We start from the raw sequence: 22,210 nt of genomic DNA on the forward strand, positions 1-22,210 counted from the left end.
CTCTCAGCACATATCAAAGCTGCAGGCTAAAGTTAAATCTAGACGTGGTTTCCTCTATCGTAATCGCTCCTCTTTCACCCCAGCTGCCAAACTAACCCTGATTCAGATGACCATCCTACCCATGCTAGATTACGGAGACATCATTTATAGATCAGCAGGTAAGGGTGCTTTCGAGCAGCTAGATGTTCTTTACCATTTCAGCAATCAGATTTGCCACAATGCTCCTTATAGGACACATCACTGCACTCTAAACTCCTCTGTAAACTGGTCATCTCTGTATACCCGTCGCAAGACGGGTTGATGCTTGTTTATAAAACCCTCTTAGGCCTCACTCCCCCCTATCTGAGATATCTACTGCAGCCCTCATCCCCCACATACAACACCCATTCTGCCAGTCACATTCTGTTAAAGGTCCCCAAAGCACACACATCTCTGGGTCTCTCGTCTTTTCAGTTCGCTGCAGCTAGTGACTGGAACGAGCTGCAACAAACACTCAAACTGCACAGTTTTGTCTCAATCTCTTCATTCAAAGACTCAATCATGGACACTCTTACTGACAGTTGTGGCTGCTTTGCATGATGTATTGTTGCCTCTACCTTCTTGCCCTTTGTGCTGTTGTCTGTGCCCAATAATGTTTGTGCCATGTTTTGTGCTGCTTCCATGTTGTGTTGCTACCATGTTGTTGTCATGTTGTGTTGCTACCATGCTGTGTTGTCATGTGTTGCTGCCTTGCTATGTTGTTGTCTTAGGTCTGTCTTTATGTAGTGTTGTGTTGTCTCTCGTGTCGTGATGTGTTTTTTGTCCTATTTTTATATGTTATTATTTTTTTTATTTTTTTTTATCCCAGCCCAGTCCCCGCAGGGGGTCTCTTGCCTTTTGATAGGCCATAAATAAGAATTTGTTCTTAACTGACTTGCCTAGTTAAATGAAGGTTAAATCAAATTTTTATAAATAAATTATACAGAAGTATTAGAAGATTCATGATGGTCATTGGCAACTGTTATGTAATTTCCTTCACTGCAATCACATTGAAGAGAGGTCTGAAAATCGACTCCTTAAAGAGATTGAACAGGATCTTAAGCACTTACACATTTGTAGGATATTGTATGACTGCTTTTTTCTTTTCTTAAATGTTTTTTCAAAACAATTGTAGGATGTAACATATCATATAAAACTGATTTCTTTTTACAGAATTGTGCACAATTTTCGGGGACACGTTTTGGCACATGAGCGCTAAGTACACGTTTTGGCACATGAGCGCTAAGTACTGGATGAAATTATACAAAATGTCTGTAACATCACTTTAAGGGATGTGTGTGCCATTGTACATGGGAGTTTTTCGAAGAGAAGAACATACAATGTTATATTTTTAAGCAGATTAAGTTTATTCAACAGTAAGAATGTTTAGAATATCATACACTCCACTTTGGCACCAATAGTTCAATAAATAAACATGTTCCTCTTTTTCGATGATGCTATCTAAATAAATAACCATAACTTAAGCTCCAATAAATATACATTATCTTTAATACAGATGCATTGCATCAACTTTACTGCAGTTGGTCAACATAGTCCAACAATGCCAGAGCTGTAGGTTGTTGTTTGTCATTTCCCAAACATTCTCTTCTTATTTTGAGAGAGCATTCTAGGTAGGCCAAGAGAGGAAACAAAGGAATCCTGAGGGAATTTCAACCCATAGATATATTTTAACGCTGCGTAGTCTTAGTAAATTGTGATGGCAAATATAGGGGTTATGAAAATATATAATGACAAATACATATCATCAACATTAAGACAGCAATTTGTTTTCTAGTTGCTCTTTTCTCTTAAATTGTCAACCATTTGAACAGGCAAAACTAAATTGCATATCTTATTAGTCCTTAAAAAAAAGCCTTATTTGATTGAGATGTCCTCAACAACGTGGAGTATTTGTAACATGCCAGAGATATGCTCATTTCTATACATGCAAGGTGGCTTCAAAAGCCAGTTCAATTTAGTGCACAAACCTAGTAATGGTTCTGACTATATAGCATCATGTCACCTCAAGCTTGAAGAGCTCTAGGCATAATTATCCTCTCACTAGCAGCAGCTACAGCTAACCTGCATAGCGACTGTCTGTGTACTGATTGTTCAGAGAGTGTGGAATCCTTTGGTTTTTAAGCACATTTAGACATGAGGCTATTTTGGTCCCTGGCTGGACAGGCCTGTTTTCTTGGTTTAACGCCAGCATGGGCCTTTAATTACCTGTCTGCTCTAATTATTTGATTGATCGTAACTTAAAGAGCGATTGCCTTTCAAAAGCAACGAATCCCTTTGAAAATGGCCTATGTTGCATCGATATGAGTCAGAAACAGTTATTCTACTGTCAAAATTGACGACAAAGTGTAAATAGGGTAATTTTGGTCATGAAGTCAGTCTCGTCTAAAACGGGTAAATGAAGGTCAGATTTTGATTTGAGGATGTCCATTTGCCCACTAACATGGGGTGAACAGCTGCGGTGATTGCTCTCTATCCAATAGCATAGACAGTGAGACAGACCTGCCCAGCAGCTCCGCCTTTGTTTGCATAAGACAACACGTCACACATTTCTTTTACTTGAGAAATACTGCACCAAACACACTTAGTTAAATTGCACAACTAAAATATCCTCGACAAAAACGTCAAAATTAAGTACAGATTTCTTGAGTTATCTTAGATACATCCTGGGGATTTTGAGGAAGTATAATAGGTGCTCCTGTCTACAGTCTCTCATGGGGGACAAACATCATTAAACAAATGCAGAATCCGTCAGAAAACACCAATTCACCACTGAACACCGAGAAAACACAGACTGAAATCTCGTTGAGCAACAGAAAAACACACTTGCCAATCAGCGTGTTCAGTGGCTCTTGAAGAGGTACTCCCACTGGCTTCAGACTATTCCATTTAAACCTAACTGTACCTCACACTACACTGTAGATGCTCAGGTAAAATCTATAATTTCGATATAGCACTCAGTCTATAATAATTTGTTTACAGTTTTCAAGATTGAGAGATTTTTTCTGAACTCATGTCATTCGAGTTCATTTTTTTGAATTGCTCTTGAACTTTTCTAAGCTGTGTTATTTTAATCTTATTATAAATATATTTGGCCACAATTAATCTAATGAATGATTTCCATTTTGTTTTCAGACAATAACTCTGTTTGATGAAACACATATCAACACGTATTGCTGCTCAAACCTGTTCTGGTAACATTTATATTACATGTGTGGTTAAAACCAATGGCTAGTCCTTTACATCTCCAGTGTTCTAGTGACAAAAACAATAGCAATGCTGCATGGTGGCTTGTATTTCTCTCTCTTTCTCAGTGCTTTTGGACAAGTCAGTTATAAAGGAGGTAAGTGGATTAAGCTAGTCTATTGCGGGATTTGCAGAGGCTATTTCATGGTAAAACTGAAGCACAATCCCTCGCAGTCACATCTACAATGCAGCAGTCACCCATTTAATGCACCACTCTGTCTAGATGATCAAACAAGACTGCATTGCTGTATTACCATTTAAGTTATATTTCATGCGCTCATAGTGATCTTGCTGTAGAAGGATAGGGATTTTTGATAGCACATTGTTTTTCTGCTGGATTGTTCTTTCTGGGAACTGGCTTATTTATACAGCTATAGCCATTCTATTTGATTAACAAGCTGCTGTCATTAAGCCTAAATCACCCATAAAGTCTCTATTTAGCATGCATGGAACAGGCATGTGGCTGTGGGCTAGTTCTTTTTTTTTGTTTTACCCTACAGCTTCATATGCCAATATAGGCCATTATTTATTACTAAAATATCTCCTTTTAGTCTGGTCCTAGTGATGAATACAGAGGAAGCTGTTGAAGAACATGTATGTGTGTTTTTATATCGGATGTTGTCCATTATCGTTCAACATAAATGAGGTAGATTTTCATAGTTACTGATGAAGGCTAGAAATGTCATGATTCAGTTCATTACCTGTGATATGAAGGAGTGCCTATACACATAATATAATGGGTGAATCCTGCTATACATGTTTCTCCAAGGCTCTCGTCTTTCCTAGTACTGCTGTTGCTGCTCCATTGGACTTGCCTTAGTGATACCTCATGCGTTATCAATGGTGCAGATCAAGAAGTTGTGGAGAAGCACACTGTGGTAGCTTCATGTTGGTTTCATCCTTTTGTATACTGTACATGTCGTCCTTGGCATTCCCTATATTATTCTACTATTTTCCATGTACACACTTCTACACACTAATTCCTGAAAAAATAAACCAGGCCTCTTACAAGTGTAGTATAAGAACAGACTTGCAGTGTACAATGCACTAGTTATACCTTAGCAGGTCTTCTGTATTGGTAGTGGAGGCATTGCTACATAGTCCACAATCAAGCAACAAATCGTTGCTTTAACTGTGATTGCCCCATGATGACAAATGTATAATCCTAGGACATACAATGTATAAACCAACAGTGAAATATCCCATGAAAGGCAAAGAAAGCTAAACAAACAAAATGAATGAACAGATGGTAGAATAGATGATAGTTTCAAATGTCCGTATTCCCTGGCGTCATACTGTAGGGATCAATTCTTGTGTACTCCTGTTTTTTTGTAGCAGTAGTTGTTGCGTTTCCCATGTTCGATACAGTATCTGGAAAGTCAAAATGGCCACCATCGAGGTGTTATACACAACCGCACGCTAGAGCAGAAAACTCGTGGAGCGTCTGGTATCTGTTACTGTTGTCCAAGAAGGAAATGTCATCGTACTCCTTGGGCCGGCAACAGGGGCTCCTCTCCCTCTTTGAGATGCCTTTCCTCATCCATTTTTCCAGTATGAGGTCGTAGTTGCGGCGGCTAGCATTACAGTTCCCGCTACAGTACCTGAAGAGCAGCGTTTCGTCGCTGTAGTAGCCCAGACCCAGCTCACTGACAGTCACTTCCACCTCCCGCAGGGAACATGGCTTTGATGCTTTCTTAGCCCGTTTAGTCCTTTTGCTCTGCCTAGCCTCCTGCCTGGCCTCCTGCTGTGCCTTCTTCTCCACCAGAGTCCCGATCACCTTCTTCAGCTCACCCTCTGTAAAGCTCTGGAACATGTGCATGACTGCAGAGAAGAGATGAAGAGATGGTGTTATGCCAAAGGAATATATAACCATAAGAACCGTACAATACATCTGTCGTAGCTAAAGCATGGCTTGTGGTACAATGAAGACCTTTGAATGTCTGTGAAACCACAGTCTCAACCATTATGTCAGTTTGGAAAACAAAAAGATAAAAGATCCATACGGTTGTTGGTACAAGTTTTCAAATGATAGGAATGTGACAAGCTAACAGCTACATCACCTATACCTGTGAAATTTACTGGAACATACAGTGTAATGCTAGCTTTAGACTTTCCTTGACCCATTTTGTAGAGATTCATTGCAAACAATTGAAACATTTGAATCCTTGATTAGACCTGCATGGATCATTGGCTTGGTGAAGAATAAGTTCTTGGTGGCTTGGTGAACAATAATCATCATCAACGACCGGTGCGTCTAAACTAACAGATTTTCTCTAAGTGATTTTTAAAAAAACGGATAGTTTTAGGACTTTTTCATAGTTGACAAAGTATCTCTCATACTCCTACATCGGCAGTGACATGAGCCTTTTCCAATGTTAACAGTCCGTTGTGCAAATATTGAGCTTGGGTTTATCGCCAGTCCAGCTGCTAGCTTTGTACTTGACAGAGAAAGTAGACAATATTTTCTGCTGAGTCTATAGAAACAGAATGTCTCCTTTCAAACCATGGCAACGAGGTAGAGCAACTTTCCAAATATTGTTCAACATGTTAAACATCAGCACATTTACACATTAAATCAAATCAAATTTTATTAGTCACATGCGCCGAATACAACACCTTACAATGAAATGCTTACTTATAAGCCCCAAACCAACAATGCAGTTTAAAAAATATGAATAAGAATAAGAAATAAAAGTAACAAGTAGTTAAAGAGCAGCAGTAAAATAACAATAGCAAGACTATATACAGGGGGTACCGGTACAGAGTCAATGTGCGGGGACACCACCGGTTAGTCGAGGTAATTGAGGTAATATGTACATGTGGGTAGAGTTACTAAAGTGACTATGCATAGATAATAACAGAGAGTAGCAGCGGTGTAAAAGAGAGTAGTCTAGGTAGCCTTTTGATTAGATGTTCAGGAGTCTTATGGCTTGGGGGTAGAAGCTGTTTAGAAGCCTCTTGGACCTAGACTTGGCGCTACGGTACCGCTTGCCGTACAATAGCAGAGAGAACAGTCTATGACTTGGGTGGCTGGAGTCTTTGACAATTTGTAGGCCCTCCTCTGACACTGCCTGGTATAGAGGTCCTGGATGGCAGGAAGCTTAGCCCCAGTGATGTACTGGGCTGTACGCACTACCGTCTATAGTGCCTTGCGGTCGGAGGCCGAGCAGTTGCCATACCAGGCAACCAGTCAGGATGCTCTCGATGGTGCAGCTGTAGAACCTTTTGAGGATCTGGGGACCCATGCCAAATCGTTTTAGTCTCCTGAGGGGGAATAGGTTTTATCGTGCCCTCTTCACAACTGTTTTGGTCTGCTTGTTAGTTTGTTGGTGATGAGGACACCAAAGAACTTGAAGCTCTCAACCTGCTCCATTAGGAGTCAATGAACTTCTTTCCCATGCCCAATGCATTTGAACATCTGATCCAGAACCTCATGCCATAGGGATTACCAAATACCAAAACAATTCTGTCAAAACATGAGGTAAAACTTTATAGAACCCTGAGAATTGATTTACGTTTGTGTTCAATGGGCCGGTAGAGATCACATCATGTTTATGTGTTGACAGCATCAACGGTATAGACAAATAACACCTTTTTATTAATTGAAAGGGATTCCATACACATGGTCATACTCAAGGTTTATACAAACAGAGGCATATGCATATCAATTAAAGGAGCATCTACAGTTTAAACAAAAAACGGTCACCTCTCCTCTATTTTGGTTAAGAGCTGAGGGATGGGGCAGGAGAAATGTAACCATTCTCAAATTCATAGACATAACTATGGATGGAAGGACTGACCACCCATGAGATCAAGATTAGATTTAACCATGTTTTGAGGCTATAAAATTACATGATTTACAAACGATGGAGTAAAATATTTGTATATTTGGGGTTATGATGGGATACGACAGTTGAACTAAGATGATGAGGCATTTATAAGTTATATTCTGCAAGAATCAATGGGTATATATAATTAATTTAAAAGTTAACAAATTGATGAAGCAATCGCAGGTTACCCCTTTAATTATGTTTTCAGGTATTTACTTCACAAGATAATCAAAAATGATGCTCATCTGTCTGACAATTCTGTTCTACTACGCCCCTTAGGGTCACCGTGCTGTTCTAAAGATAGATAGAGCTGTAATTAACAGTTAATTCTATCCCCTCCAGGACACAACCTTTACTTAAAAGGCTTTTGAAACACCAGGGAGCTTGTTAAACATTAAACCCTACAAACTCAGACACTGCTTTAGCTTGCCGCACTGACTGACACTGTAATCAATGGTGGTCTTGAAGCAACAACACTTTGTTGTTCTTTGCATTCACAAATTAAACTGAAAAAGGCTTTCCCAAAGTGATTTTTTCCCAAATGGTTTGCGATTCAGTCGTTTGTTTTGTGTGAAGATCTCCCCATGGCCTGGCAGTAGCATGAAAGATTATGTGATTAGGCTAGGTGATTAGGCTAGCTGATCTTACTCTTGACCTCGCCTAGAAAATCTCTACTGGATGATCTGAATAATGGTCTGAGAGTCATACTCTGAGTCCGGGCCGGAAAAAGGACACCGGATAGACATTTCGGTCTAGTAAAAATGACTTTGGAGAAATTCCCCTCAGTCACGCTCAGTTTTGCAACCTACTTTGTGGTAGTTTGAAAATAGAATGTCCATCAGCAGATGAGAGATAACAAGAACCCTCAGTAATGCCCAGTCCAAAGCCAAAGGGACAGTGTGTAAGGACAGTGTCTTAACACAAGGTCAGGTGGCTCGTTTTTATTTTTATTTATTTTATTTAACTAGGCATGTCAGTTAAGAACAAATTCTTATTTACAATGACAGCCTACCAAATGGTAAAAGGCCTGCAGGAACGGGGGATGGGATTAAAAAATTTAAATATAGGACAAAACACATATCATGACAAGAGAGACAACACAACACTACATAAAGAGAGACCTAAGACAACATAGCATGGCAGCAACACATGACAACACAGCATGTTAGCAACTAGGGTTGCACATTTTTGGGAATATTCAAAGGTGGAAACTTTCCATGGGAATTAACGGGAATATATGTGAATTAACGGGAATATATGGGAATGAACGGAAATATATGCAAATTAATATAAATACCATTTAAATATAGATGTTTTTTTTGCATTGGATATACAGTTGAAGTCGGAAGTTTACATACACCTTAGCCAAATAGATTTAAACTCAGTTTTTCCCTGTCTTAGGTCAGTTAGGATCACCACTTTATTTTAAGAATGTGAAATGTTAGAATAATAGTAGAGAGAATGATTTATTTCAGCTTTTATTTCTTTCATCACATTCCCAGTGGGTCAGAAGTTTACATACACTCAATTAGTATTTGGTCCCATGGTGTTTATACTTGCGTACTATTGTTTGTACAGATGAACATGGTACCTTCAGGTGTTTGGAAATTGCTCCTAAGGATGAACCAGACTTGTGGAGGTCTACAGTTTTTATCTGAGGTTTTGGATGATTTCATTTGATTTTCCCATGATGTCAAGCAAAGAGGCACTGAGTTTGAAGGTAGGCCTTGAAATACACCAGGTACACCTCCAATTGACTAAAATTATGTCAATTAGCCTATCAGAAGCTTATAAAGCCATGAAATCATTTTCTGGAATTTTCCAAGCTGTTTCAAGGCACAGTCAACTTAGTGTATGTAAACTTCTGACCCACTGGAATTGTGATGCAGTGAATTATAAGTGAAATAATCTGTCTGTAAACAACTGTTGGACAAATTACTTGTGTCATGCACAAAGTAGATGTCCTAACCGACTTGCCAAAACTATAGTTTGTTAACAAGAAATTTGTGGAGTGGTTGAAAAATTATTTTTAATGACTCCAACCTAAGTGTATGTAAACTTCCAACTTCAACTGTATTTACCATATCATAGAGACAGAAACATAAACCTTTAAACCTTATCAAACGTAGATATAATTGCAAATGATTAAATCCTTCCAATAGAAATAAAAATATATATTTAGTTACGAATTGAACTTTAATTAAATGAGTTGACTCTTCACATGGGATGATTTCATTGAACAACAAAAGAAAGGGAATATTGAGTGATCCCAATGACCCATCGCATCTCCCAAAACCGTTTTCAACATACATCTGTAAAATGATATTCCAGAAACTAAAGCTTTGGTTGTCTTCCTCCCAGGCTTCCATGTCTTCTCCCTGGACCTCCTCAATGTCCACCTCTTGAACATCAGACTCTGAAGCCTCATCATCACTGTCACTTTCCAACCTTGTTGAGGATGGCTCGTTGTCAGGTTCAAAAAGCCTCAAATTTGCCCGGACGGCCACCAATTTTTCAACCCTTGTATTGGTCAGCTTGTTGCGTACTTTGGTGTATGTGTTCCCAAACAAGGACCAGTTGCGCTCTGAGGCGGTTTATGTTGGTGTGATTTGGAGGATGATGGAGGCAACAGGGGAAAGTGCCTCAGATCCACAAAGTCACTTCCACCAGGTGGCTGATGAGATATGTTGGCACGACTGCCATATTGCATCTCCATCCCAAAGCCCTTGCTTGGAAGTGTACTTCGCCAGACTTCCAAGAACCTTGCCCTCATCCAGGCCAAGGTGGCGAGACACGGTAGTGATGACACCATAGGCCTTGTTGATCTCTGCACCAGACAGGATGCTCTTGCCAGCATACTTGGGGTCCAACATGTATGCTGCGGCGTGTATGGGCTTCAGGCAGAAGTCTTCACGCTTTTTGATGTATTTCAGAACTGCAGTTTCCTCTGCTTGGAGCAACAGTGAAGTGGGCAGGGCAGTACTGATTTCTTCTCTTACATCTGCAAGCAGAGACTGAACACCAGACAGGATGGCATTGACTCCCTCAATGCGTGCAATGGCTACTGCTATAGGTTTCAGGAGTTTCAGGCTGCTTACCACTCTCTCCCAAAATACATCATCCAGGAGGATCCTCTTGATGGGGGCTGTCCATATCGGCAGACTGTGATATGGCCATTTCTTGGAGACTCCTTCCCCTCCAGGAGACTGTCAAACATGATGACAACACCACCCCAACGGGTGTTGCTGGGCAGCTTCAATGTGGTGTTCTTATTCTTCTCACTTTGCTTGGTGAGGTAGATTGCTGCTATAACTTGATGACCCTTCACATACTTTACCATTTCCTTGGCTCTCTTGTAGAGTGTATCCATTGTTTTCAGTGCCATGATGTCCTTGCGGAGCCAATGGGGGTGATGTGAGGGTAGGACTCCTCCACTTTAGACCAAGCAGCCTTCATGTTCGCAGCATTGTCTGTCACCAGTGCAAATACCTTCTGTGGTCCATGGTCATGGAGATGATGTCGTTAATTATTCCTTGCCCACGAACATTCGACCACCCATCAGAGATGATTGCAATAGTCTGCTTTCTCTATGATTTGCTTGACCTTCACTTAAATTCTGTTTATTTTCACCTTTATTTAACCAGGTAGGCCAGTTGAGAACAAGTTCTCATTTACAACTACGACCTGGCCAAGATAAAGCAAAGCAGTGCGACACAAACAACAACACAGAGTTACACACGGAATAAACAAACGTACAGTCAATAACACAATAGAAAAGAAACCTCTGTTGAACTCTGCATCCAGCAAATGAGTAGATAAAGCATGTCTGGCGAAGAACATTCAAAAATCTCTTCCAATACACATTGCCTGTGAGCATCAGAGGTGAACCAGTTTCATACACAGCTCGAGCAAGACGTTCATCAGCATTTCTCTGATGACGTTCCTCCATTGAGTCAAAAAAAAATTTGATTCCAGGAAGACCATGAGCTGTTGCTATTGATAAGGTGTCTGATTCATCATTTTCACCTCGAATAGATGTAGAGGGACTTTTGTCAGAGGTTGCTTGTGCACTTGGCCAGATGATTCTGCATCTTTGTTGCATTCTTCACATATGATTTGGCACAGTATTTGCAAATGTACACAGCTTTTCCTTCTACATTAGCTGCAGTGAAATGTCTCCACACATCAGATAGTGCCCGTGGCATTTTCCTGTAAAGATTAGGAAAAAATGAGTAAAAAATACTCAAATACAATTCTATGTACAGATAAATAGTTAAGCAGTTAGATTAAACAACTCATTTGTAAGATAAATGTTTTAAAATGAAACATGTATGGAAACAGGTGAATTACCACTCCTCAGTTAGCAGGCTCAAGCAAGCTAAAACCCACATGGTAGCAAAAACTAACTAGCAGAAATTGTTAACAAGTTAGAAATTATTTAAATACACTTTGCTGTAGGCTACTATTTATTAGTTAACAAAAAAAGAATGCCATGTAAAATATATTCACCCCACCCAGTATTGTAATCAAAACTTACCAGAAAGCATGCAGTCCTTGGCTCAGATAGTGTAGTAGTGTGGGCTCAGGAGCATTTCATTAGTGTGCAAGATCTTGAGAATCAGCTGTACATGTGATGGAAGAATGCACTGTGCATGCAGAGGTTTGCAATTCCATTGAATTGAGGATAGTTTAACCAAAATATGCCACAAGACCTAGAATTGCCTTATGTGTATCCCACAAAAAAAGGTTCACTGTTATAAGCTAACTTTTTTGATGAATTTAAGCATTATTCCCAAAATTCCCAGGCTTAACTTCCTATGGAATATTTCCGGAACAATTCTGGAAATTTACGGGAAAGTTTCCAACTCTTTGCAACTCTAGTAGCAACACAACATGACAACAACATGGTAGCAACACAACATGGAAGCAGCACAAAACATGGTACAAACATTATTGGGCACAGACAACAGCACAAAGGGCAAGAAGGTAGAGGCAACAATACATCATGCAAAGCAGCCACAACTGTCAGTAAGAGTGTCCATGATTGAGTCTTTGAATGAAGAGTTTGAGATAAACTGTCCAGTTTGAATGTTTGTTGCAGCTCGTTCCAGTAGCTAGCAGCAGCGAACTGAAAAGATGAGCGACCAGGGATGTGTGTGCTTTGGGGACCTTTAACAGAATGTGACTGGCAGAATGGGTAAGTGGAGGATGAGGGCTGCAGTTGATATCTCAGATAGGTGGGAGTGAGGCCTAAGAGGGTTTTATAAATAAGCATCAAATCAGTGGGTCTTGCGACGGGTATACAGAAATGACCAGTTTACAGAGGAGTATAGAGTGCAGTGATGTGTCCTATAAGGAGCATTGGTGGCAAATCTGATTGCTGAAATGGTAAAGAACATCTAGCCGCTCGAGAGCACCCTTACCTGCCGATCTATAAATTATGTCTCCGTAATCTAGCATGGGTAGGATGGTCATCTGAATCAGGGTTAGTTTGGCAGCTGGGGTGAAAGAGGAGCGATTACGATAGAGGAAACCAAGTCTAGATTTAACTTTATCCTGCAGATTTGATATGTGCTGAGAGAAGGACACATGGCGAGGCATGTCACATTTCTAGCCTCCACTGACCCACTTAGTGGGACTCTCTCTGAAAATCTTCTTATTCCCATCCTAACGGACATACTCCGAGACCATCACTGACATTTTACATCTCTGAATCTTTTATGTCACATTTTCTTATGAATATTGCATAGCCTCTAAAACCATATCAGGAGGTTACAGGTGTTTTATCACACTCATAGTGCAAATTCTCCTGGGATGATGAGATGAAGCTCCAAACCTTAATGGAGTAATCTGCTCCCCGGATGTCACATCATTTGACTTGATTACCCTGCCTGGGTGTAAGCTGCAGTTGGCCGCTATGCTCCGTCCGGGAAGGTAGCTTTATCTGTACAGGTAAACTAATAATGGCCCTCAAACAAAGACTGGTTGATAATTATCCAATTTACTGTTGACACTTTTTAACACATGAAAAAGTGCACATGAAAAAGTGTACATTCCCTTGACTGCTCTCCACCACAACGTTTTCTTTAGTGACCATTGAAATATGCAATCACATCAGAGCTTTAGCAAGGGCCAATCAGAACATCTAAACCAATCAGAACATCGAGACCAGAATGGTTGGTGACTGAAGATTGTTTTTTTTTGCTTACATTCTGTCAAAATGTTGCTGATGCCGTCTGTCGACCGTGCTTTGCGATGAGGTCCGATCAGGGAGGAAGAAGAGTTGGAGGAGGAGGTGGAGGCGGAGGCGGAGTCTGATGTCCGCGGCGAAGACGAGTCCCAGGAGGGGAAGTGATGCGGCGGCGTGGGAACCGTGATTCTAGTGAGGAAGAAGGACAGTGCTGTACCACAAAGAGTCAAGGCGATGGTGGCACACTTCCATAACTTCATCTTAGAATGAGCATTGACACTCTGAAAGACAAGGAAACACAAGGGAAGAGGTTATGGGGGAATGTTTTTACTGGAACACCCACAATGATGAAAGCACAGGAGTGACAGGACAAATACTTCATGCAATAAATGGCAAATACAGCTGGCTTAGTTCCATAGTATCACACATGTACATTACAGTGGGAATGGCCTCTTGTTGGCACAGGGGCCTCCATTTCAACAGATCTCATTCTCAAAATGTTATCACAAGTGTTATTGCCATCAACAAAATACTTTGTCCCTCTGCTCAGGCCATTCTGCAATGGCTGTTTCACAGGTGTGGATTGTCAGATGTGCTAAGTGTGGCTTTGCCCAGATACTCCATGTCAACACACCTGTGTTACTCAATTCCGGCAACCCATGCATGAAGTCCCTGAACGCATTTATTTATTGTTTTTATGTTTCAGTATATCAAAAGTGAGCAGAGAATAGCAGTCAGCGTACAGCTTGTGTAAACTCCCTTACAGAGCTTGCCCCTATTGTGAGCATAGATGGGATTCTCCTCTGGCATAGTGTCAAGCCCCAGATGAAAAGTCGATTACTAGCATGGTAGCCCTCAGAGGTCTCTCATTCCGCCACAAGATTGATCTCGTTCCAGATGTAGTCTCCCATTCGCAGTACAGAGACTTGTCAGGTATGTCTGTGTTTGAAGAGACAGCTTTGAATTTACAGTGGTTCTCACGTAAGCCTGCCATGCTTTAGTTTACAGAAGATACTCATCGCGCAGCGTTGAGCGTCACAAGAAACACCTAAATCTGTCATCTTGAAACCACCGACAAAGAAAAATTACGCAATTGTTCCTTGAAAGATCTGAGCGATAATAATTTTCCACGATCTTCTAGTTTGCTTTGCTCGAGGGATTGGCTACATAGTAATGGTTTAAACTGAACTATGCAGCAAGAGATTCCGTTGTATTACTTATCTACCCAATAGTGTTTTATCGGCTTCACAGTTTGATTTAGGCTCCCATTGTTGTGGGATCTCTCAGTGATGCCTCTGTGTGTAATCAATATTGTCTCACCCACAGGAGGTGGGTGCAACCTTAATTGTGGATAACAGGCTCGTAGTAATGACTGGAGTGGAATGATGTAAAAATACATGGTTTCCAGGAATTTGTTGCCATTCCATTTGCTCCATTGTTATGAGCAGTTCTCCCCTCAGCAGCCTTCTGTGGACTCTCACCATATTACATATTATGTTCTGCGATATTGTTTCTGAAGTCTCTTTTAAAGGCCCAGTGCAGTCAAAAACATGATTTTCCTGTGTTTTATAAACACTATCGTTCAAAAGTTTGGGGTCACTTAGAAATTTTCTTGTTTCTGAAAGAAAATCAACATTTTTGTCTATTAAAATAACATCAAATTGATCCGAAATACAGTGTAGACATTGTTTATGTTGTAAATGACTATTGTAGCTGGAAATGGCTGATTTCTTATGGAATATCTACATAGGCGTACAGAGGCCCATTATCAGCAACCTTCACTCCTGTGTTCCAATGGCACGATGTGTTAGCTAATCCAAGTTGATCATTTTAACAGACTAATTGATCATGAGAAAACCATTTTGCAATGATGTTAGCACAGCTGAAAACAGTTGTGCTGATTAATGAAGCAATAAAACTGGCCTTTAGACTAGTTGAGTATCTGGAGAGTCAGCATTTGTGGGTTTGATTACAGGCTCAAAATGGCCAGAAACAAAGAACTTCCTTCTGAAACTCGTGAGTCTATTCTTGTTCTGAGAAATGACGGCTATTCCATGCGAGAAATTGCCAAGAAACGGAAAATCTTGTACAACACTGTGTACTACTCCCTTCACAGAACAGCGCAAACTGGCTCTAACCAGAGTAGAAAGAGGAGTGGGAGGTTCCGGTGCACAACTGAGCAAGAGGACAAGTACATTAGAGTGTCTAGTTCGAGAAACAGACGCCTCACAAGTCCTCAACTGACAGCTTCATGAAATAGTACCCGCAAAACACCAGTCTCAACGTCAACAGTGAAGAGTCGACTCAGTTTATGTGACAAAACAAGCAATGTATAGTGTACAGCAGTAGAGGATGCTGAGAGAAGGATGGCTCATAGTAATGACTGGAATGGAGTGGATGGAATGGTATCAAACATGTGGCTTTCATATGTTTGATACCATTCCATTCATTACATTCCAGCCATTACACTCCATTCCAGACATTATTATGGTAATGCAGCCTCCACTGGTGCAGAGCACATGTCAAACTCATTCCACGGAGGGTCGAGCGTCTGCGGGTTTTCGCTCCTTCCTTGTCCTTGATTGATGAATTAAGGTCACTGATTAGTAAGGAACTCCCCTCACCTCGTTGTCTAGGTCTTAATTGAGAGGAAAAGACAAAAACCAGCAGACACTAGGCCCATGGAATGAGTTTGACACCCCTGGTGTAGAGTCATTGTACCATCTAAACCTCTATGAAATATCTTTTCAATAATCAAAACTATTGCATTTTCAGAAGTTTGTAGCTAGTGTACAGAACCAAAAGTAAAAGGCACAAAAACTAAACTTAAACGGGACACATAGAATTAACGCACATGGAACAGATCTACCACTTCTGAGACTTACTTTCATTGAGAATTACATATCTATAACTCACATTTCTATGCGAATTTGGTCGGGTTGCCCAAAAAGTTACATAGTGTAGCATTAATTGAAAACAATCACAGTAACATAGTTAATTGTTACCAATTAATGATGTGACATTGAGATAAAAACGGCTGCATTGGGCCTTTAAGTGTTTGGTGTTGTGTTGCATGCCACCATACTGTGATGTGTCTGTCTTGAATTATAACCTGTTCGGCTTTAGCCAAATAACATAAGCCAATATGTGCACAACAGAAAGCATTTGAAAACACCACTACTGTTCAGCAAGGTAGATATTTCACCATAGGCCTACTGCTAATCACATGGCCATGAATCTCAGCACTAATTTTCATACCTGGACTTGGACTGTCTAATTGTCAGTGTGGACAGCAGAGGAGGCTGGTGGGAGGAGCCGTAAAAGGATGGGCTCATTGTAATGACTGGAATAGAATAAATGGAACTGAGTCAAACATGTGTTTTCCATATTTTTTATGTGTTTGGTACCGTTCCATTTATTCCATTCCAGCCATTACAATGAGCCCGTCTTCCTATAGCTCTTCCCACCAGCCTCTTCTTGTGGACAGTAAGTGTGAAGCTAAACATAACAATCCTGTTACAGTGATGTTCTAGACACCAAAGACCCTTGACCTTTTCACTACTTTATGTTTGTCTGCTCACGCACCGGTGTTTGTAATTGTTTTCCCATGCAAATACATGTTATTGTACCACATTTTGCTTTCCACGTTCATTCCCACACTTTACCATTAACAGTATCAGTTGATTCAGATCCCTCCCATGTTTGAAATCTGTTTTTGTTTGTGCGGGGCAGGGAAGATGGTGGGGTGCAAAACATTTCTCCAGATCAGGAAATGGTAAACTGACAGTGGCTGAGGACATATCCAGATCAGCTCTGTCAAAGTGCTTTGCCAGACTAGGGGTGAGTGTGTTGGCCTCTGTAGGGCCTTCATCAGAGCCTGTGTTTCTGTCCCTCTCTGTAGAGTGGCCGACTAGGAGGGAAAATGTGGTTGGAAGTGAAAAGATCTGCGTTACAGTTTTCCTGGCAATACTCACCGGTTGTTTGCCTTTTACTCTGAGACACTATCCACTGGCACCGACAAACGTCTTTTAAAAGTCACTAATAGTCACTAAAGTCACTATTAAAACATTCCCCAACCAGAAACCGTGGATTAATTTCAGCATTCGCGCAAAACTGAAAGAGCAAACCACTGCTTTTAATCAGGGCAAGGTGACCGGAAACATGACCGAATACAAACAGTGTAGCTATTCCCTTCGCAAGGCAATCTGTCACAACTACCGCCGAAGTCAGGTCCTCTCCTTGTTCGGGCGGCACTCGGCGGTTGGCGTCGCCGGTCTTCTAGCCATCGTCGAGCCACTTTTCATTTTCCATTTGTTTTGTCTTGTTTTTCCACACACCTGGTTTCAATTCCCTCATTTACTTGTTGTGTATTTAACCCTCTGTTCCCCCATGTCTTTGTGTGGGATTGTTTATTGTAGTGCTTGTGCACGTTCCCCGTGAGCGCACGACGGGTTATTTTTGTCCCTATTTATGTTGTTGTTCTGGATGCCGTTGGTTTTACTTAATAAATCTCCGGTTATTACCAAGTTCTGCTCTCCTGCGTCTGACTTCTCTGTGTAGCGGGGTGAGTAATAGGCGGCAATCAAACAAGCTAAGCGTCAGTATAGAGACAAAGTAGAGTCGCAATTCAACGGCTCAGACACAAGAGGTATGTGGCAGGGTCTACAGTCAATCATGGACGACAAAAGAAAAACCATCCCCGTCGCGGACCACGATGTCTTGCTCCCAGACAAACTAAATTACTTCTTTGCTTGCTTTGAGGACAATACAGTGCCACTGACACGGCCCGCTACCAAAACCTGCGGGCTCTCCTTCACTGCAGCCAATGTGAGTAAAACATTTAAACGTGTTAACCCTCGCAAGGCTGCAGGCCCAGACGGCATCCCCAGCCGCGTCCTCAGAGCATTCTCAGCCCTCTCCTGTACTCCCTGTTCACCCATGACTGCGTGGCCATGCACGCCTCCAACTCAATCATCAAGTTTGCAGACGACACTACAGTGGTAGGCTTGATTACCAACAACGACGAGACGGCCTACAGGGAGGAGGTGAGGGCACTCGGAGTGTGGTGTCAGGAAAATAACCTCACACTCAATGTCAACAAAACAAAGGAGATGGTCGTGGACTTCAGGAAACAGCAGAGGGAGCAGCTCCCTATCCACATTGATGGGACAGTAGTGGAGAAGGTGGAAAGTTTTAAGTTCCTCGGCGTACACATCACGGACAAACTGAAATGGTCCACCCACACAGACAGCGTGGTGAAGAAGGCGCAGCAGCGCCTCTTCAACCTCAGGAGGCTGAAGAAATTCGGCTTGTCACCAAAAACACTCACAAACTTTTACAGATGCACAATCGAGAGCATCCTGTCGGGCTGTATCATCGCCTGGTACGGCAACTGCTCCGCCCACAACCATAAGGCTCTCCAGAGGGTAGTGAGGTCTGCACAAAGCATCACCGGGGGCACTACCTGCCCTCCAGGACACCTACACCACCCGATGTTACAGGAAGGCCAAAAAGATCATCAAGGACAACAACCACCCGAACCACTGCCTGTTCACCCCGCGGGGACCTAGAGACTGAAAAACAGCTTCTATCTCAAGGCCATCAGACTGTTAAACAGCCATCACTAACATTGAGTGGCTGCTGCCAAAATACTGACTCAACTCTAGCCATTTTAATAACGGAAAAATGTATGTAATAAATGTATCACTAGCCACTTTAAACAATGCCACTTTATATCATGTTTACATACCCTACATTACTCATCTCATATGTATATACTGTACTCTATACCATCTTGCCTATGCCATTCAGCCATCACTCACTCATATATTTTTATGTACATATTCTTATTCATTCCTTTACACTTGTGTGTATAAGGTAGTTGTTGTGAAATTGTTAGGTTAGATTACTTGTTAGATATTACTGCATGGTCGGAACTAGAAGCACAAGCATTTCGCTACACTCACATTAACATCTGCTAACCATGTGTATGTGACAAATAAAATTTCATTTGATTTGATTTGATTTAATGGTTTACTGTCTTGTAAATAGAAGCATCCTGTTGTTGAGTGTTTTTTGGTAGAGTCAGATACTAACAGTCCCATAGATCATCTCCTGAGGACTTACACAGCACGCTCTAAAGGATTACTCACTAATATGTACAGCACTTGGCAATGCTGCATGCATTGTAATTGGCACATAGGGAAAGGTGTGTGCTCATAGAAAACAGGCATTCAAACAATATAAAGTGTTCCTATTCATTTTCATCCATACCACACTACTATATTGTAGGCCTAATATGCTGATTCACAATGCCATGGTCTGACCTCCCTATTTGAGCGGTAGGCATGTCAATTTCTAGCGGAAACATGATTCATTGCGATGGTATTATTTTGTTATTACATTACATTATAGCCACAGCTTTCTTTTGAAGTTGCTCATGGTTTTGTGTTTCTGTACAGCACTGACACACAGGAAATGGTGTGGTAAAGCTAGCTAGACATCATAGCCAGAGTACCAGTCTCTTTAGCTAACATTCCACTTGCCACTCCTTGTCATTGACAAATGTCAATTTGCCATTGCCTTGACTTTGGCAATAACAAGGAGTGTTACCTGGGCTAAACTAGTCATATCCTCTGGTATAACGGCACAATAGAGTCATTACCTCCATAGTGGGCATGACCTACAGGTCTCAGTGGGAGAAAGGGTATAAATCCAGATACTGAATCACAGCAGCTTTTGTGCAGCTTAAGTGCAGTGGTGTCAGGTATTCTGTGTGGTGCTAGTAGTTAGGAAGAGAGCTAATGGTGTACTTGCCTAAATCTAAGACACTGATTGTGTCTTCTTTATAAATAATAAGATCCCCCACCCTTGGCAGCCTAAGGGGAGGACGTATATACATACAGTACCAGTCAAATGTTTGGACACACCTACTCATTCAAGGGTTTTTCTTTATTTTTACTATTTTCTACATTGTGGAATAATAGTGAAGACATCAAAACTATGAAATAACACATTTGGAATCAAGTAGTAACCAAAAATTGTCAAACAAATCAAAATATATTTTAGATTTTACATTCTTCAAAGTATGTACATAAATGATAAGACTACATGTCAAAGTGACCTTAAGCCCAAATCACACAGGAAAAGACACCCGTCAACCGCTCTTGTGCACGTGAGTAGAGAGCGTCAATTCACGTACACTGTCTATTGTATGCCAACTTAATTGTCATGAGAATCCATAGTAAACATTTGTATTTGTTATGTTTTCTATGTAGCCCTTGTGAATTATTGTTGTGTGTTTTGACTCACCTTATACGTCCTACCATTCCTGCCTCCTGATATGTTGGCTCAAGAATGTGAGGATAGTTGTACCTAATACACCCTAGCAGTTTATGAAGAATTTAGTGTTTTTATTTTTACATAGCAGTATTCTCTCTAAAAAAGAGTTCCTCGAGTTTCCCAGCTGTAGCCTGCCCAGGCTCTTATGCCTTTGCTCGAAATCAACAAAGGTAGGCATAAAGTTATTGTTTTCAAATATGCATTATTGGCATTGGCAGCTAAACTTATCAACACTAAATAGATATGTTTAAATATACAGTGGGGCAAAAAAGTATTTAGTCAGCCACCAATTGTGCAAGTTCTCCCACTTAAAAAGATGAGAGAGGCCTGTAATTTTTTTTTTAATTTTTTTTCTCATTTTGTCTGTCATAGTTGAAGTGTACCTATGATGAAAATTACAGGCCTCTCTCATCTTCTTAAGTGGGAGAACTTGCACAATTGGTGGCTGACTAAATACTTTTTTGCCCCACTGCACATGTCACAATTCCAGACATAACAATGCACAAACAGTCTATTTTCTGGCAATTTATCCGTTTACTTTACCAGCATTGCTACGCATAGACGTGAGAAAAATTGACTGCTGAAAGTGCCTGATGCTTTTTACGGCATTGAAGCTTGCAGCCCGTCTGTTTTATGTCATTCACTACCATGCATTCTAAATCCAGCAGGTACACGGTCGTTCACGTGCGTTACACCCCATTTTGTTTGATTTGGGCTTTAGCCTAACATGCTGACCACACTGCTCATGTCACGATCGTTATGAGACGAATGAGTGGACCAAGGCGCAGCGTGGAAAAAAGACATCTTCTTTTAATGAAGAAAAACAAACACTTACTAAACGAACAAAAACAAACGATCGTGAAGCTAAAACGAACTAAGTGCACACATGCAACATAGAACATAGACAATTACCCACAAAACCCAAATGCCTATGGCTGCCTTAAATATGGCTCTCAATCAGAGACAATGAACCACAGCTGCCTCTAATTGAGAACCAATCTAGGCAGCCATAGACATACAAACACCTAGACAAGACTCTGACCCATTAAACATACAAAACCCCTAGACAATCCAAAAAACACATACATTCCCCATGTCACACCCTGACCTAACTAAAATAATAAAGAAAACAAAGATAACTAAGGCCAGGGCGTGACAGCTCACGTCACGTGCGTGAGCGTTGGAAAATAAATGTACACATACATGTTATTCAATCATTGCACCCACACTGCTCGCGCGCGACAGCGAGGTTCTGGTCCAGGCGCTAAAATAGAAGTTGGTTCTATTTGTGACACTCAACACACTGCAAGTCCTGCCTCTCCCATCTCCTCATTGGTTTTTAGGAGCATATACCCATGTGCCAACTCCTAATTTGTTTTTAGGAGCATATACCTACGTGGGTGATTGAAAAATTAACTGCGGTCCACACTCAGTTCATCTTTGTGGTTGCCAATCGCCATATAAAGTCCAAAGAAGAAAAAGAAGCTTGAAGGAAGGAGGAGAGATGATGAGAAAGGAATTCGGTTGGCCGTTTTATCTATGGATTAATTGTCGGAGTAGAGGACCT

The 22,210-nt window shown here is 41.0% G+C and overlaps 1 protein-coding gene across 1 annotated transcript in view; it reads right to left on the bottom strand.

Annotated features, from left to right (window-relative positions):
- Positions 1-4,684: 4,684 nt before the first annotated feature.
- The window catches only part of LOC120053173 (neurturin-like), a 35,774-nt gene continuing 18,248 nt past the window's right edge, over positions 4,685-22,210 (bottom strand). The window contains exons 2-3 of the mRNA XM_039000336.1: positions 13,322-13,583; positions 4,685-5,103 (exon numbers count right to left, since the gene is read on the bottom strand). Of these exons, the coding sequence (XP_038856264.1) occupies positions 4,685-5,103; positions 13,322-13,583 (681 nt within the window). The remainder of the gene's footprint in view (positions 5,104-13,321; positions 13,584-22,210) is intronic.

The sequence above is a fragment of the Salvelinus namaycush genome, chromosome 9 (assembly GCF_016432855.1).
Source record: "Salvelinus namaycush isolate Seneca chromosome 9, SaNama_1.0, whole genome shotgun sequence".
Classification (NCBI taxonomy): domain Eukaryota; kingdom Metazoa; phylum Chordata; class Actinopteri; order Salmoniformes; family Salmonidae; genus Salvelinus; species Salvelinus namaycush.